Source organism: Primulina huaijiensis, unplaced genomic scaffold, assembly GCF_012295235.1.
Source record: "Primulina huaijiensis isolate GDHJ02 unplaced genomic scaffold, ASM1229523v2 scaffold27947, whole genome shotgun sequence".
NCBI classification, from domain to species: Eukaryota; Viridiplantae; Streptophyta; class Magnoliopsida; order Lamiales; family Gesneriaceae; genus Primulina; species Primulina huaijiensis.
In genome coordinates, this window is record NW_027356685.1 from 118,468 (window position 1) to 137,170 (window position 18,703).

General features: G+C 33.5%; 3 protein-coding genes across 3 annotated transcripts; 1 reads left to right on the top strand and 2 right to left on the bottom strand.

Moving 5' to 3' along the window:
* The first annotated feature begins 1,737 nt into the window (after positions 1–1,737).
* On the top strand, positions 1,738–7,235 carry LOC140967759 (metal transporter Nramp7.2-like). Its single transcript, XM_073428489.1, has 12 exons — positions 1,738–1,914; positions 2,039–2,079; positions 2,165–2,243; positions 4,788–4,892; positions 5,016–5,125; positions 5,259–5,440; positions 5,535–5,604; positions 5,706–5,879; positions 6,012–6,116; positions 6,186–6,317; positions 6,595–6,690; positions 6,781–7,235. Exons 1-12 carry the CDS (start codon positions 1,812–1,814, stop codon positions 7,093–7,095), a joined length of 1,512 nt encoding a protein of 503 aa, XP_073284590.1. The 5' UTR covers positions 1,738–1,811; the 3' UTR covers positions 7,096–7,235.
* A 2,568-nt stretch (positions 7,236–9,803) lies between these two features.
* On the bottom strand, positions 9,804–11,301 carry LOC140967748 (dof zinc finger protein DOF5.7-like). The gene has a single exon (XM_073428472.1). It carries the CDS (start codon positions 10,998–11,000, stop codon positions 9,999–10,001), a length of 1,002 nt encoding a protein of 333 aa, XP_073284573.1. The 5' UTR covers positions 11,001–11,301; the 3' UTR covers positions 9,804–9,998.
* A 2,043-nt stretch (positions 11,302–13,344) lies between these two features.
* On the bottom strand, positions 13,345–18,380 carry LOC140967756 (uncharacterized). The gene is made up of 12 exons (XM_073428486.1): positions 18,273–18,380; positions 18,049–18,168; positions 17,705–17,840; positions 17,274–17,444; positions 16,972–17,130; positions 16,789–16,895; positions 16,432–16,519; positions 14,983–15,124; positions 14,489–14,642; positions 14,292–14,408; positions 13,689–13,815; positions 13,345–13,587 (listed from the first exon to the last, which is right to left on the bottom strand). Exons 2-12 carry the CDS (start codon positions 18,159–18,161, stop codon positions 13,348–13,350), a joined length of 1,554 nt encoding a protein of 517 aa, XP_073284587.1. The 5' UTR covers positions 18,162–18,168; positions 18,273–18,380; the 3' UTR covers positions 13,345–13,347.
* Between the last annotated feature and the right edge of the window lie 323 nt (positions 18,381–18,703).

Below are 18,703 nucleotides of genomic sequence, written 5' to 3' on the forward strand. Positions count from 1 at the left end.
TGTAAACATCCTGTGATTCGATCAGAGACAATTCTCTTATCAGCTTGTTGAAGCCTTCCCGCAACTTCTGCGTTCAGTGCTAACTTGTTAAACTCGGTTTGAAGCATTTCAAGGTGTTCCCTCAAATGCCTCTGCATCTTGATAATAGCATCAATGTCAATGCTGTCCATCTCTTGTTAAAAAATCTTCTCAGGTTTAGATTCAATTCTATTCCTTAAGAAAGCTTTCACCTGTGTGTTATCAACTTTCAAAGTGAATTTCTTTGCAAGTAAAAATAATGGCCATTTTTCAAAAGCCCTTTTTACTGCATAAAATTCCTTCTCGTTGATATGCCATCTTATGGCTTCTGCATCTGAGAATAAATTGCTACAATATCTGCATGGTTGTTCTCCCTCTGGTGTGAGCTTAGTAAGAACTGCTGCCCACCAATGATCACTGGCATCGGTATACAATACCAGATTATCCTCATCTGAGGAATAGCCATTTTTGGGTTCAGATCAGAAGTTGTCCTGAATCACCACGCTTGCTGCGAAACTGGATCGGCAATTTTCTGAGGGTGCCGATGCTTCCCTTTCTGTTTCTGATATCTAACAGTAGTTAGATTCCCTTATTTATATTCCACAATATTGGAATAATTCTTGTAAATTATTTTTCTCGAACCTAAGTTCGGCTTCATAATTTTCGAAATTCTCCTCCTCAAACATTTCGTTTCTTTGTAACAATAAATTTTGTGTTTGAAATAAATTAACCTAAGGCTCTGATACCATTTTGTGAAGCGCGGGGATCAATAGAAGAATTTTATGGAAGAAGGGGTATTTTTGTCTTTTTTAAACTTTTAGGGAGTTTAAACAAATATTTTTAGGTGTAGGAAGTTGGAATAAATTTGAGTTGGGTATTAAGGATTTATTTACAATTTACCCATGGATTATACCCCAATTTCACTATTTATTTACCCCACCTATGAAATGATATTGGGCTTAATCTTTATTATTTGTGTGATTTTTAATAAATTAGAGCAAGGCTTGTAACAGGACAACCCTCAACGTTTCTAACGTTTGCTCATGAAGTAAGTGATAACCCACAAAATGGTGCAACCGAAGATTTGGCACACCTATTCTTCTTGTGTCTGGTTACAAGGATGGTTTGGGTGGGAATTAAACATTGGCTTGGAATGAAGAAACTAATAGGCTCCAAAGCTGCAATTCTATGAGCGTTTAGAGGAGTGTACCGGGGGAATTCCACGCTAGCTAAGATTGCTCACCCTTTGCAGCTACAGTTTACCAGATGTTGAACGTAAGAAATAGATCCATGTTCGAAAATGAGAAGTTGGATGTCGATGCAACAATTAAGAAGATCAAGATATTCATTTTAAGTTGCATTCTTAGTTCAATTGATGTATCTATGATTTCGCTTTAGTTAGTTACTTAGTTGTTTGATATGTGAGTTGTATATCTCTTGGGATACCCAGTGTACCAGTATAATTAATTTTTAACTTATTAATGAATGTTGTTTTCATTATATANGAATTATCAGGATTGTTGATTACTCGGATGTGATTCTTTCATTTCAGGTAACATTATTTTTTACTACATCAATTACATAGAGGCTATTTGAGTTTCCTTCTCTTCATTTTAAATTTAAATCAATATTACAGAGTGAAATAAATTTTAACCCCGACTGATGACTAACAAAAATTTTACATTCATCTTCCTAAAAAAAAGCATAAATAGATGTGACTCGATCCTAGAGTATGTAATACCTTTCCAATATATCGATCCACTTCTGATCAGGCTCTCTCGAAGCTAAAGGGCATGACATTGGTGCAAATTCAAGACACCCCTCAATGGAAGAAGACACTTGGGTTCATCGGCCCTGGATTCTTAGTCTCTGTCGCCTATCTTGATCCTGGAAACTGTAAGTAAAATACCCCGTCCCCTCCTTAAATCTGATCAATTCACACATTANAACAGTACTTAAAGTCGTTTCGAATAATTTTTGTACTTAATTGCATGTGAACTCTAATTATTTTGATTTGCAGTGGAAACAGATTTACAAGCCGGGGCAGACCACAAATATGAAGTCCTATATATTCTTGATCTCAGGGCATTTAATTTTTTGAACTTGAGTTGACGAATATGTATTAAGCTTATTTTTTTTTGTACAGTTGCTATGGATTGTGTTTGCCGGGCTCAGCTTCGCGCTCATCGTTCAATCGCGTTCCGCAAATCTTGGGGTGGCTACAGGTAGTTCATTCTTAATAAACAAAACTTTTGTGAAATATTCGAGTTAATTTTGTGAAATGTATATTCTATTTGAGTTAACATGAAAAACATTATTTATGTCGAAAATATTATTTTTTATTAGAGTGCGTTTAGACTGTCTTACAATACATCTATTATTCTTAATATACTATTAATTAAATTTTAGGCTTTTATCATTTTCAGTTCTTGTTCTTTTTTTTAAATGGTCCTACGTCTGATCGGGGTAAACTCAAGCTGAATAAAAATTGGAAACATAAGGAAGAGAATTCAGTCTTTTTTAATATGTAATTACGATGATTCTGAAATAATTGAGTTTGTAAAAGTTGTCTATTTGAAATTAAAAAAAAGTTGTCGAGGAAGAGTTATTTAATTGATCGATCGCTTAAAGGTAATAAATACATTGATCTGAACATTTTTGTCTTGTTGATTTATATCCTTGTCTTGTCTCTCGCACTTGAGTACTAGACCCACCCATTTTTAATGAGACCATAGTACGAGTCTATTATTTGTTATTTAAATTATTGAACTGCCCTTCGAGAGAAAAAAAGTACAAGTTTATTAAAATAATAATAATAATAATAATAATAATAATAAAAAAAAATTGAACTATTTATAATTAATTTAATAGAAGAAGCAATCACGGTATTAAACCCTACCAGCCAGCTCGCGGATAGATAGGGCGTATAAGGGGATGGATGTCTGAGCGATTGAAAGAGACGTTCTTGAAAACCGAGGTATTGATAGGAATACCGGGGTTCGAATCCTCTCCATCCGCGAGATCATAAGTTATCTCTTGCCTTATCTATGAAATGGTAGTTTGTGTTATGATTTAGTTAAGACTTTATGTTCTTCTCGTTATCTTCTGCTCCTTTTGTATAGGTTGAGAAAGGACCGGGTTGATAGTTATAAATCTCAATGGGTTGACTAAACAGAGCGAAAGACACTCAACGTAACCTCTAAAAACTTACAAAACATTTTGAAAATTATTTGAAAATAATGCAAGTTGAAATAATAAAACAGTTTGGTTGAAATATTTTATCAAACATTTTGTATGCAACATTTTGGTATTTTATAAAACACAAACCGCTTCACAATGCCTACCAAAACAACAAGAAGTAAATGCAATAAATTAAATCAACACAAGTTTGTTTACAGAAGTTTGAATGTCAAATTCTTCTATGTCTTTCATTCTTCTGTTGCTGGAAGGATTCCAGTAGAAGACTTTGGTTCTACAAATCTTTGTAACAACCCACTTCGACTTATGAATTATGTCTTGCCTAATCAAAACTATTAGTACACTTTTAACTTCTGTTGGGACGAATAGTGTTACAACCAAATACAAAAGATATCACATTCTAATGTATCTTTGTAAAAACTTTCACTCAACTATCATATGAAATACATGTCTCTTTTGTGTGAGTGATATCGCTTCAAATGATGTTTTCTTTTATCATTGAACATATAAAAGTGTTATACAAACTTGATTTGATGTGGATGATTCATATTTGGAAACACATATCTCTTCTTGTTTCTCACACCTCACATTCTTGGACTTACTCTCGTTCTAGCTTATATTTCGTTTATAATTTGTCCATGTTTTTAAACTCCATCAGAAGTCTTTGTTTGATCTTAAAAGTGTTTATGGTGATATAGACGTTAGATATAATAATATGATCATTTGGAAATATTTTGCACAATTTCCGATATTAAAATAGTCATATTCACGTCGTTATCCATTTTTGTGTCCGGTCCGGTCCGCTCCGTTCGGACTGAATGCAACTCAGATGGTTCCAATTCTACTCCAAGCTCGCTTTGTCATTTTACTTAATTGTATCATTTGATTCATGGATTTATGGGCAATATGATAAACACGAAAGTTGTAGCTATTTGTCTTGACTTTCTATAAAAATCAAGAATCACTTGATTTCGAATTCATATGAGAGTTACTCGAAACACGAGACTGTATACAAGTTGTGATTCTTTCTTCATCATGTGCAAAATAGCAAAGTCAATGCAATTTATCAGATTCTTAAGCTCTAATCAAGACTTCGACTTATGAAGATGATTTATAGATCATTATTGTAGAAACGAAAAACCTGCTGAATCGTTTATTTTTGGATAACTTATCTAGGAGAAACGGCCACCAGAATTGGTCATATTAATGTGGTGGTTGTTCCCGTTTCATTAAGCTAGATTTTGCAACTACCGGTTTTTCTAGATAACATCCGAACTCGAGCCGGTCTGAAATATGATTTGTAGATATTTGAGTTGATTGTTCAATCGTCTTGGCAGCTGGTTATTTGGATCAACGAATGATGAGATATGCTCAAAAAAATCAGTTGCACTAGATTTCCAGTATGACTAAATTCGAGTTTCATCTTATCAAAACTTCCAGCTCGACATCTATCAACTACACACTTGAATAAATATATTAGAAAAACAATAATAAGTTTTGTTATCATCAAAATCAAGATTGATTGCATTTCCGGACCCAACTATATTTGATTTATTAATATTTTTTGATAGGAAAACATCTGGCCGAACACTGTAAAACGGACTACCCGAATCCGGTAAAATATTGCCTCTGGATATTGGCGGAAATTGCAGTTATAGCAGCCGACATACCCCAAGGTTTGTCGTTTTAAAATTTAATAAATTAAAATTGTCGGATTTTCCAGCAAAATTGCAATTTTATATATTCATATTATTACTAATAGTTCTTAAAAAATGGTATTTTGGGGATGGATTAACCAGTGATAGGTACAGCCTTTGCTTTCAACATTCTCCTGGGTGTACCCATTTGGTCTGGGGTTCTACTGGCTGGACTTAATACACTTCTCGTCCTTGGCTTGCAAAGATACGGCGTAAGGAATATTATATCGTGTGTGTGTATATACACACACACACACACATACGAGTTGTAACACGATTCACGCAGGATCCATGTATATATATATAGGATTACTACTAATTATTAAAATGGGTTGAATTTGGTAGATAAGAAAGTTGGAAATTACAATTGGAATACTGGTGTTGGTTGTGGGAGGATGCTTCTGTTCAGTGATGGCATATGCGAAGCCTAATCCAAAAGAGATTATGAAAGGAATGTTCATCCCCGAATTGAGAACTTCAAGTGCAACAAGAGATGCCATTGCCCTTTTGGGAGCTCTCATTATGCCGTATATTCTCACCCCATGCATATGATTAATCAATTTCATGGTCAGTAGATTTATTCTAGCTGCCTAGTTATGCTAAATTATGAACTGTGTGCAGGCATAATTTGTTCCTTCATTCAGCGTTGGTGATCTCAAGAAAGATATCGCGTACATCGGATAGCATAAGGGCAAGAAATTCGTGATTCTTTTACGTATATATAATGAAAGATATATTAAGTAACTCATGGTTGATGAACTTGCATTGCATGGAATTAATGTCATGATGCAGAGTGCAAGCAAGTACTTTTTACTAGAAAGTGGGCTAGCCTTGTTCATTGCATTCCTCATCAATGTGGCTGTTGTCTCTGTGACTGGTAGTGTCTGTTCCAATCCTAACATCACTTTGGAGAACAAGAACCATTGCAACAATATCACCCTCGACTCCGCCTCTTTTCTACTCAAGGTCAGGAGATGAGCGGAACAGGGCAGTCGTATCCCGCGTAATTCAAAAAACAATTCGGTTTCAATTTTATTTTTTGTCTTGGTTGTATATATCTCTGAGTCTACGTACCCATCAATGAAAATATATTCATAGAACGCTCTCGGAAAGTGGAGCTCGAAGCTGTACGCGGTGTCCTTGCTCGCCTCTGGCCAGAGTTCGACTGTAACGGGGACTTATGCCGGTCAATATATCATGCAGGTGGAGCCTAGATAGCAAGCTAGATAATTTAGTAAATCAAATCAAGTCTATAACAATTAAGTTATGCAGGGCTTTTTAGATTTGAAAATGGAGCTTTGGTTACGGAACCTAGTGACAAGATGTATAGTCATCCTTCCAAGCTTAATGGTCGGTATCATTGGTGGTGCTTCTGGAGCAGCTAGATTGATCATCATCGCCTCGGTACATAATTTCTTGTGCTACTCTCCTAATTCTTTAATCGGTGTATGTTTTCGTCGATAGATTAAGATTTAATACGAAAGACTTGAATTTGAACTCGAAAATGGAGATTCAGATTCAGTTCCTCGTCTTGTAGCAAACTTGAACAATGAAAATGACTCAAATCCATCGATCCCCACATATTCATACATTATGTTATTCATATGGTCTTATCAATCAATTAAGAAGTTAAATTTTTTTGACATTTATTCATTCTTTTTCCCTCTCTCTGTTGATTTAGATGATATTATCCTTCGAACTGCCATTTGCATTGGTACCACTCCTCAAGTTCACAAGCAGTGCGGCCAAGATGGGAGAGCACAAGAATTCCATTATGGTAAATTATTCATCTTATGCATATTGACAAATCTTAGTTGGCAGGGTGTACTAACTAGCATCATGAATCGACAAACGTTTTCGCTTGCAGGTAAATATTGTCCTGTGGCTTCTTGGGTTCTGCTCAATCGCAATCAACATGTATTTCTTAGGTTCAACTGTCATAGGATGGATTACCAGTCATCAGATGCCCAAGGCAGCAGCAGTCGGTGCCGGAATGTTGATAATTCCAGTGGCTATACTTTACATTGCCCTTTTAGTATACTTGACACTTAAGAAAGAAATACCCAACATAAATCCCCGGGATTCGATTTTGAGTCCCGGAGTATCCTCCGAACGAGAGTCGAATAATGGAAATCAGAGGATCAGTACTGAGATTACTGAGATTCAAATGGAAGAAATATAAGACTGAAAGAAGTGAAATAACCAAGTCTCTTAAGTCTTAACTATCACCTATTTATTTAGTAAAACTATTGGATCGCCCATCAATTTCCGATGTTTTTTTTCCTGCATATATCAGAAATGAACATTTTTTTCCCTTGATAAATAAATATCATATGTTTGCTTGCAAGTAAAAAAATATATATAAATAGAAAGAAGTGTTACCATGAAAGAACAGTAAAAAATTGCTTTATTTATTTGTCTTAAAAAGAAGCAGCTTTTACCCTTCTTTGAGGACCTAGCTCAAAAGGCAGCCCAAATCCATAATTCAGGCCCAAGCCCACCGAAACGAATTGAAGAAAATAACAGCTGTTACTAACAGCCATTATCTGCAAATTTATGAGGCGTAAGAAACAATTAGTAGATAAGCTCTGAAATTTATTTATTATTTTAATTATTTAAATCATATAACTTATTGAATAAGTCTATTATGAGAGATAGTCTCGTTAATTTATATATGTGAGATGAGTTGACACAATCCATATTTACAAAAAAAATGATAATATTTTTCATGAATCAGGTAGGGCTGAAAATCCATATTACAAAATTGATCCGTGAAATGATGTGATGTAAGTTTTGTGTAAATTATTACTATTTTTTATAACTGTTTTATTTGTTCTTTGACCCTATTTTGATAGGTTTTTTTTTTATCACTATTTCATAAAGCAATTGAGGGTGATGTAGTAACTACTTTTAGTATTTTTTAAATGAACTTCCAAAAAAAACCACACCAAATAAATAAAAAATTAGATTCATCATGCAATTTGGTAATTTCCATTTATTTTCATACAACTTTCCCATAGGGTTCTTAATTTTGAAGTTGTAGTTTTTGTGGGATTTCATTATTATTTTTTCAAAAACTCTTTAAAAATATTTATTTGTTTTGTTTTTTAAGAGAAAGCATAAAAACAGATGTAAAATCCCTGAAACTTAATATAGGAATAATTTATTAATTTTGATTTATAATATTTGAAGGGTAATTATTATTTTGGCCTATAATCTCATGCATTATTATTTAGAATTTTCACCACTAAAAGAAAAAATATTACAATCTCCTATATATATAAAAAAAGTAGAAAATTACGGGGGCACGATTTCTTGAGTTGCAGGCAGCAATGACTTGGCATGTTAGTTGTGATGGGTCATGAAATTCTCGCAGGATATAAATTGACAGTTGGAAGCCCATTCACAATATTCCAACGGCAATTAGGTTCAATTCCCGTTACTCACGTTAATCATGAACCGCACATCTCTATCTTCTTCTCCTATCCACCTACCATATAAAACCCATTTAAAAAAATTCCAAATTATATTTTAATTTATCTATATATTCAAATAAATGATATGTATCCATTAAATATTGTGGATGATATTATTAGTACGTTACATCAGCACTCTCGCAAAAATCAGACTACATGTGTAAAACAAACTAGTATGTTATTACACTATGACCATACTTTCATCTATATAGGTCAATTTATAGGAACCATTTAAAAATTGGACATGGATTTATTTCATAATTCAATGCTAAGAGAAGTGTCACATTCAACTCAATTGTATACTATAAAATAAAATAATTATGAAAACTAGTAAAAAAAAATAATATTGGTGCATGCAAGTAAAGAGTGGTTAAGGCTCACAATCCAAGGCCAACACAAAAGCTTAAAACGTGACAATCTTGCAATGCCAAAGGACAAACCCTACGCTGCTCTTGTTGCTCTCTTCTCATGTCTCTTTTATATTCATTCAAACGTTAAGTTTGACAGCCTTCATGCCACACACTCTTTCAAGTCACCACTTTTTCGGACACCCCCAAGTCATGAAATAATAATATATCTAATTTATCATATTCTAGACAATATGGCGTGAAATCTCATATTTCTTTGTGTTCATATAAATATATGTAATATTTGTCTGTGTATATACATGTGTTTTTAGTTAAATAAAATTAATATAACTGTATAATCCACAAATTCACTAGTATATGTAATGGATACAATCATTTTTGCATATTAATGCTAGGATTGTGTATGCCGTAAGGCGATACTTGCGAAGCATGAGTTAGTGTGACATTTAGGTACTATTTGGTGCGATGACGAAAAATTAGTTTGTTTTATTTAATATTTGACTCAAATTTTACAAATTATTAGAGTTATAACATCATTAGTTTCCTTAATCATATATTTTCATTGCATCTTCTCAATAGTCAGACGATTTTATATGATGTAGAAATCAAACAGGTGATACAATTCAGAGATTGGTTGCCTGAGAGAGAGAGACACTGAGACAATGAGCAGTGTTCAGAAAACTGACGACTCAACATGAAACAATTCAAAGATATGCCATTAATACACTTAATTAATAATGGTCCAAACCTATCACCAATCCCAAAGTGATTGAGGAAATGAGGAGGGGAAATGTTCAATTTTGCAATAGAATGGGAAAAAAAAAATACAGACAGAAAAATTATGTGAAACAGGGAACAAAATAAAAGTAACAAGATTTGTAATTTGCGCTATTAAATGGCCTATTACTTTGGTATGATGTTGAATGATCATTTTGACAATTTATTGTACTTTATTAAAGATATTTGCTTCATTTAATTTGAAAAGTAATATCAAGAAACTACTCTGATAAAAAGATTACATAATATTAAAATTGATTATAATGAAAAAGAGTTGATTAATTAATCAACTAGCGTTTCACAAATGCACAAAACTAAATAGCAATCAAGAAACTCTAAAAACTACTCTTGCATGTTGTTAACTAACCCTTTCCCTCTTAATCTCCATCTTCGCAAAACTAATAAAATAATTAAGAACAGATCAATGATTCAGGAAAAGACGTCATGGTATATATGATCTTGATTTACGGCAGTGAATTGTAGTGACTCAAGTCAGAACTCCATGCCTGACTCCCACTCCAGTTGCTAGTTATCTCATTTGCATAGCTTCTACTTGTTGCTGGAGCATTTGGAGTCATTATTGCATAAGAATTCTCAAAAAACCACTCAGTAGATAAATTTTCAGCTGCACCCTCTTTCCTTGAAATCCCAATTGGATTCGAGTAATCTTGCTTTGAAATATCTAGATTCTGAAACAAAATGGGCTGGGGTTTTTGAACAAGTGGTTCAATAATATGATCTGATACTGATGGAATATTTGTACTGTTCTCTTTCTGATTATTTCCTACGTACTTCATGGATAATCTTTGTTGCTGCAACTTCAAGTGAAGGTCTTGGTTTATAGAACTCAAAGACTCAATGGAAGATGCAAGATTGCTGCGGAGATTGGAAGATCCCATTTCTTGAAAACCTTGAGTAGTACTGATCAATCCCAAATGAGGTGAGGAAGTTGGTGAAGGATCCAGGATAAGATGTGGGCCTGAAGAGGTTGTGCCACAAATGTTAGCTAGATTTCCGTAAGATGGAAACTGGTTGAATAGATTGGTCGTATTTGAAGGCTGGAGCCTCTGGAAATTCAGCCCTCCAAGCTGAAAATCCATGGCTGGTGAAATACCCTGAAAGAATCGGAACCCTCCAATATCAGATGGCCCATTTTCCTCCTTTGGATCCCCAGGAACCCTTTGAAAGGACTTGATTTTCTTGTTCTTCCTGCAACCTCCTCCAATCGGCACGTTGCGTAATGCACCACCTTTAGTCCAGTACCTTCTACATGTCTTGCAGAAATGCCTTGGCTGTGTAAGGTTGTAGTTATTGTAGTAGCAAAACTTGGTGTTTGTTGAATCGCACCTTGGGCACTTGAGGGCGGCCGCGGACGCCTCTTGCGGCTTGGCGGCAGCACTTCTCCGGCTGGTGGATCCGTGGCTATCATCTTTTCCGGCGAGGATTTTATCATCATGTGACATCATGGAAGCAACTATATATTTAAATCATACGACGGTAGAAAATATATAATTGTAAAACTTGTTCCAAAAAAACAGGTGAAGAAACAAGGAAATTGAGTTGTGGATGCATTTATGCTAGTTTCTTGGTGTTGTCCAGTTTCCTATGGCAGAGGCAAAGATAAACATGCGGATGAGGTCATTGATTTCATGCATGGGATTGAAAGATTGACGGGCTCTTGTGATCTTCTTCAAGAAGTAAAAGGATATAAATAGGATTTTTTGGATGTAGCTCTGATTTTTGTGATGGTGTTTTGTGTGAAACTCTGAGAGCATCATCCAAGAGAACAGAAACTAGCTAGGTATATCTATATGTAAGCCATGTATGTAGATCGAGTGAGTGGGGCTCATAAAGTTTGTTGAGTCTAATAATAATATATAACATATATTATGTAAAAAAATATTACGCATTTAGATGACATAACGTCTGATATTGCTAATATAAAATCTGTAAATTTATCACAAGATGCCGGATTTTGCCATGCTAGGAGTGATCAAACACGTATATTGGTTCGAATTTTGTAAAAACTTGAACTAAAGCCGATTTATCGGTTTTACAAAATTACAAACTAAACCAAATCATTAATAATTAAAAACCTAACCAAACCGATTTGGATTGGTTTGAATTATCGATTTTCAAATTTGATTTTTTTTTCAAAATAAAATATTTCTATTATAAACATAATTTAAATTTTCTAAACTATCTATTATAAATTGAAAAATAGCAATATGCATACACATATTAAACTACTAACAATGTAATACTATGATAATGATATTACAGATTTCTCATTAAAAAAATATCAAAAATGAAAATACAAATTTGTAAGTTTAGTTTAACACCACATTAATATGCCAATGAAAAAGAATGAAAAATAGAAATGAAAAATCCAACTTATTAGATTAAGACCAAACTTGAACTAAAATCCAAAACAAACAAATTCACATGATTACTTTTATAAATTTTCCTTAATCTCTCAGATAACCCCAATTTTTCGTGTGTGAAATTTATATCATTGAAAAAAAAATCAAATGTATTAAATCAATCATTTTTTTTGTATAATTGAAAAGTTGAATAAAAAAAATTTAAATATATAGAAATTTACTAGGTGATGGCCTTGAAAGACAAAGAGAGAAAAATGAAAAGGACGGGAAAGGGTAAATAATGAAGAATAGTTAATGAGAGCCACCCTGCAAATGAAATGAAGGACCACAATGGTAACAAATTTGGTGCAAAATTTCTTCTTTCTTTATTTATGCATGCAGGATAAGATATATAGATGCATTACAAATCCGCATGTGATTAAAGGTCCCCTACATTAATTATTTATATTCATTTTTTTACCACTTAGATTTTTACGCAAAGTGAAACCTATTAAGCCATTAAATATAATACAAATTAGAAAAAATCGTAAAAAAATGATATTTTATCTTTTAAGTCTAAGAAAACATGGATACATATTTTACCTGAGCCATCTTTTCTTGCCTCGTAGTCATTAGCGGGGGCGGAGTTGGTTAATTTTGCATGCATGAATCATTGTAACTTGTCAGGCATGCTCTCCTCATTTTAATGAACGTTTTTATTTGATGTGAATAATATTTTATTTTATATTCTATATTTTTCAATTTTAATAGACAATATATATATATATATATATATAATAATTGATAGGCAGCCTTAACACATAATTAATCTACTGAGTATATAAAAAGTAGCATGCAGAAGTAGGAGACAGGAACAAATTGATTAGTTGGGCGTACTTTGCACGGTGAAGTCCTTGGAGGCGACAAACACTGTGTGGGTAAGTTGGTCAAGGGTTACCACCTATGTCAGTCTCTTCTTTGTCATGCCTTGTCTTTTCATTTTCAGTTTCCAGTATTCAACCACATTGTTTCTTTTTTCTTTTTCTTTTTTTTTTTAAAAAAATAACCTTTCTTATTTTTAATGGATTTATTGCTTTTGATGTATATTTATTGGTTAATAATTAAAGACGTCAAAAGAATTGAACTTGTGACAGGTCTGATCATATGGTCGACAGGTTAACACGTTTAAACTTGGGGTATGGATCGGGGTGGGTACCCGTTTAGATTTAAACAAGCTAGGAAATGTAAGAGTCTTTCAAAATCTAAACAGATGGGATGTCGAGTCTGGCAGATCCAATGCCATGATTCTTGTGAAATCAGGCCTAAAAATCTGCCTAATGGAAACGAATTTGGATCTTCTGCTGTGGTTGAAAACACACCACCTCGTGCTGTACATTTTTTACGCGAGATGATCAGTCAATCATTTGATAGATCTCCTATGGGGTTACTCCTATGGGGCCTCCGCAGGTCCTTCGAAACGGATATAATCGTACATGACTTCTTTGAACGGACCCATGTTCATTGCCTGTGTTAAGAATATGGTGTTCTTGCCATCGACTAGTCGACTGCCTGCGATGTCGATACTATAGAGATGGTATAATCCATGAATACCATGTCTCGCAACTGCATTGTCTTGTCCAATCAAGTTTGTTGTAAAATCTGGAGGCAATTCTGGATCATTGAAACGTACCTTGAAAAATATATAGTAGGATGTCATCAGTATGGATAGGAGAAAATAAATATTTATTAGTCATAGAAACTTATATGGTAAAAAAAATGGTGTTTTTGTACTTGTAATTCTGCACCGTTAGCCGATGCAAGGGCCAATTGCAGAGTGTAGTTTGCTCCATTTTTGACATTTTCAAGGTCGAACAAAATTCTCCATGTTGTTGCTTCGTATTGACGATATCCCAGTTTCCTGAATTGCAGCATAAGTAAAACTCATGAATAGTTGATACACATTGTTAATAAAATCTATCTTATTTTAAAAACGGGGAAAATAAATTTTTTTATGTAAGGGGAGGTCATTTAATTAGTCATAAATTTGTCTTAGTACAATAATTTGACTTATTTTGTTCTTTTAATCTTTTTTACCGAATTGTCCATAACATTTCGATAATATCCAGTGTCTTGTCAACAATGATGGCTTTTACATCATTGTTCTAGCCGAAAATGAGTAAAAATACAAGAAAAATATATATATCACTAATTTATGAAATCCAGGCCAAATTTTGTTCAAACCTGTAAAAAACTCCGCATTTTAGCACAAACATTTACGGATTCTACTTTAGAAAACTCCATATTAAGAAGATTATTGGCAAGATAACTACGTTAAGTGTGTTACAATATATTATCAAAAATTGAGATTAAAATGCTAAAATATGACGAATATACCTTGTAACGTGAACGAAAAACCAATCTTTCTCGTAGTTACTTTCTCCAATGGTGAAATTTAAATCAGCGTCGGGGTATAAATCCTTGTAGCAATTCCATAATCCATATTGTCTAAACCTGTAAATTGTGAAATGTGAATAATGATCACAGTTTATGTTTGACAACGTATTAAATTTCTGTATGCGGAGAGGACTTGCTTTTCTGTGTAATTTTTGTACAAGTGTATCTTATAGTTAGTTGGATCTGGGATGAAAAATTCAGAAGCTGTGCGATCCGGGATTCCAATCTCCCATAGTGTAGGACCTTTCCTTGGTGGCTCAAAAACCACGTTGTCTAGCTTAATATCAGATCCTGCATTAAAATCGTATAACAAAATCTGTTAACTGATCCATCTTCAACTTCTGTACCTTTTAAAATCGGGTTTTTGTATTTGTATAATATATACCCACGAACATCTCACTCCGAAAAAAAACTATTGATAAACTTCACATATTTTTTTTTTAATTGATGAGATGTTTGTGCGAATATATTAAACAAAAAATACACCTGGTGTATATAGAATCACTTTCTAAAACCTGCTTAACGTTCTCTTTGCTGAAAACAAATTACAGATTATCCGAGAAGATGGACCGAAAACGATATATTTTCTTTTCCTAGAAAAAACTTATAAAAAAAATAGAGGGAAAAAAACCTGGAAAAATGGTTATGTTAGGAGTATATTTGTAGTCTCCGATAATTCCGGGAACCCATGCAAAGAGGGAATATGTTCCAGGCACCACATTCTTAATCGAGAAATTTCCATCAGCGTCTGCTTGTGTCCAAAATTGATAGCCCTGATGATACCCAAATACATATTAAATCTAGAAAAATAAATGATATTTGAGTAAGTCTCGTGTGAGCATGGTTCGCAATCGCAGTCGCGGAGACCGTCGCGGAAGTCACCGTTCCAGTTCTCATGACATTTCACGGAACGATCATGGCATGGATATTTTTTAAAAATTAATATAAATTGAACATTTTGAAAAATTATTTACAAATATTTAAATCAAAATAAATATAATTTAAATAGATTATTTGATGAAAACAAGGTAGTAAATATATTTTTTAAATTTTATTCATATCTTATTGAATCACAAAACATATCTTTGTTATATATCGAAATTTTCAAAACCCTCTCGAAATTGAAATATACTATTAAGAAAGTTTTGAGTTATAATCAATTAAACTTTTAAGAAAATTTCAATTGAGGTACATATGTTAACCTAAATTGGAATCAAATTTATTCAAGCTTACTTTAGTGTTACATATTATTTAACATTAACTAAAATAATTCAACTAAAATCAATATTTTACAATCGATATAACATTAAAATAGACCATAACATTAAAAGATAATTACTCTAAGTGTCTCAAATTTAATAATATAATATACAATAATATAGATAGCATATATATCAAAATTGGTTTACCCACATTTCATAAACGGATACATTCAATTTTAATTTCGAATAAATCAATGTTTTTTTTTTAAAAAAAAATTAGTTGAGTAAAAGCTTTGGAAGATAAAATAGAATAATTAATATCATGTTTTTTAATCATAAAAAATTGAAAGAAAAAAAAATACGAAAAGAAAAAAGTTGGCCCCATTTCTCTCTCGCTCGCGTCCAAACTCTTCCTCTCTCCCACACACACCTTTCTCCAACGTACATGGCGGAAAAATTAGGAAAATGGGGTAAATCGGCCGTTCCTCTCGCCAAAATCCGTTACTTTCCTACATAACGGCCGTTCTACCGTTATCGCAGTGATTATCGGAGCTTCAGAGCACCATCCTTTCCAGGTAGGAAATTTGTATCGGCCATTGAAGTTCCGGTTATGGAACGGCCGTTCCGATACCGATATTGCGAACCATGCGTGTGAGACGGTCTCACGAATTTTTATCTGTGAGACGGGTCAACCTTACCGATATCCACCATAAAAAATAATACTCTTAACATAAAAAGTAATACTTTTCATAGATGACCCAAATAAGATATTCGACCCACAAAATTGATCCGTGAGATCGTCTCACAAGAGTTTTTGTGATGTTATTTAATGAATTTAGATAAATAAAAAAAAAAGTTAAATTATATAGTTAATTAACCTTGCTTTCTTTTTGCCATGACCCCGGTTCTCCTGGGGTTGCCAATCCAACATAAGCTCCAGCTCCTGGTGCATCTGTATTTACGTACCTAAAAAATGTAATTTTGCATTTCTAAATTCCGATGACTTGTATATTATTTAGCAACAAGGTCCCAAGTTTGTGACATTGTCTGGAGTTCGAGACTCAATTTTAACAGTCTCCTCTCCCAACTAAACCAAAAAAATTTCCATCTAAATTAATAATATATGTTTTTCTTTACTTAGATACGGTTTATTTAACATGTACCCGTACTTAACTTTATATCTAAATTACTATTTCATTGGTGTGACAAGTTAGCATCTCACATTCACAAAATACCTGTCATAAACGTGTAATTGGCCGCTTATCTCACCCCTTTGATCGGATTTGAGGAAATCTTTTGAAAGAGGGAAACCGTATGGCCAACTGCCAACCTCCTCCGACGCCTGATATGCATTCCAAAAATATAAAAAACAACGTCTTCAACTTTGAAAATACTTCAAAAAACACATTTTTACGCACCTTTTTTTTGGCATCCTCCCAAAGTATCGAAGCATTCACGTTGGCTAACACATCAGAGTTGAAATAAACCAGAAAAGGACCGAACACCTTTTTCCAGTACTCTTCAGCCTTGAATTTGAGAGCCAGATCCTCCCCCGCATAGTGTGTGCTAATAAACATCTACACGATGAATAAAATCCTTTTAATTTCCATCACAAACATTATAATACATATACGCCACCGCGCGAAGAATCAACTAGAAAAGTAAAAATATGGTCACAGTCGTATGATTTTTAAGAATTGATGTATGACAAACAACTTACGGAGAGCATAGTAGGGCCAACATGAGAGGTGAGATCTTGCTTCAAAGGGCCTCCCGTTTTGAACTCATTACTTGGTGTTATCATCCACATCCCGGCTCCTAGATCACTGCTTACCCATCCATGAACCTTGTTATCTTTGTTATCACACGAGTATAGATATTTATCGTCCACCTACGACATAATCGTAACACCAATGCATATATATATAGTCCATGTTAGATCCCATAAAACAATTAATGATACTAACTTGACATGTGATATTGATGTCATGACACCTAAAATTGCTGACAAGATGCTTCTGATGCCAAATCAAAAGTTCGTCCAAAAAATTGACTAAAATTAAATAGATGTCAGTTTATTTCAGCAAGACCAAATTTGAAATATATTCTCCATCAATTTATTTGCTAATCATCAAGAGGATTATTTCTAACCTCTCCTTTGAGCTCCGGATTGGTTGGATTAGTGAGTAGAACAGCTTCGGGATAATCGAGTACCGTTCCTGTAACGCGATCTATTGGCATTGGCATAACCCTTTGCCTTACATCCGACATGGCCATGTAGTGGAACCTATTCGTATATACATGTAGGTGTACAGCATAAATCAATTAAAAATTTCAATATCCGAAAGAATGTGGAATATAAAAGAGACATCTTATTATATTTTTAAAAATCACACACACAATCAAAATTATATTTATTTATTTGAATTGCCAAGACACAATTGCAGTAGCCTAGATCTGTCAAATTTGCTTGATCAAAACAAAATGGTAGTTACATGTTTTCTTGAAGCTTCAACAAAAATCGCCCTTCTTGGATGTCGAAAGCTGGCCATCCTTCGAGCTTCTCAAGCACAGCATACGTATAGAATCCAGGGGAGTCACGGAACATTACAAATCTGCGTAGAAACAAGAAAGTGATAAAAATTAAGAAATCGAATTTAATTAAGGTTTCATTTTCATTTAAATTTAATTAGAGACTACAAAATTGTATTTTACGCACCTTTTGTCGATATTTAAAGGGACTTTTTCACTACCAACTTCCCATGTCCTGGTGAACGAAATTTCGGTTTGATTTTCATCTTGTAGTATTACGTTGTAGCTTGTCCCAAGAAACCTACAAAATAAGGGATTTTCCATTTATGCTTACGTTTCTTCAACTTTATGTGTCACGTACTTTTGATTTGTTCAAAGTAAACATCGTTATTTATTAATTTCGATAAATTAAAAAAAAAAAAAAAAAGCATACGATTCGATGTTCACTTCGAAAAGAATCTGAGTTGAACAACCTAAAATTTTCGAAACAAGGGTATTTACTTGTCCATCCGACCATGGTCGCCTGGTAAGTTCCAGATAACATCCCAATACCTGTCAATTTAACAGAGCCGATTTAATATTTTTTCTTAGAAAATAAAGTTTTATTTTATATATATA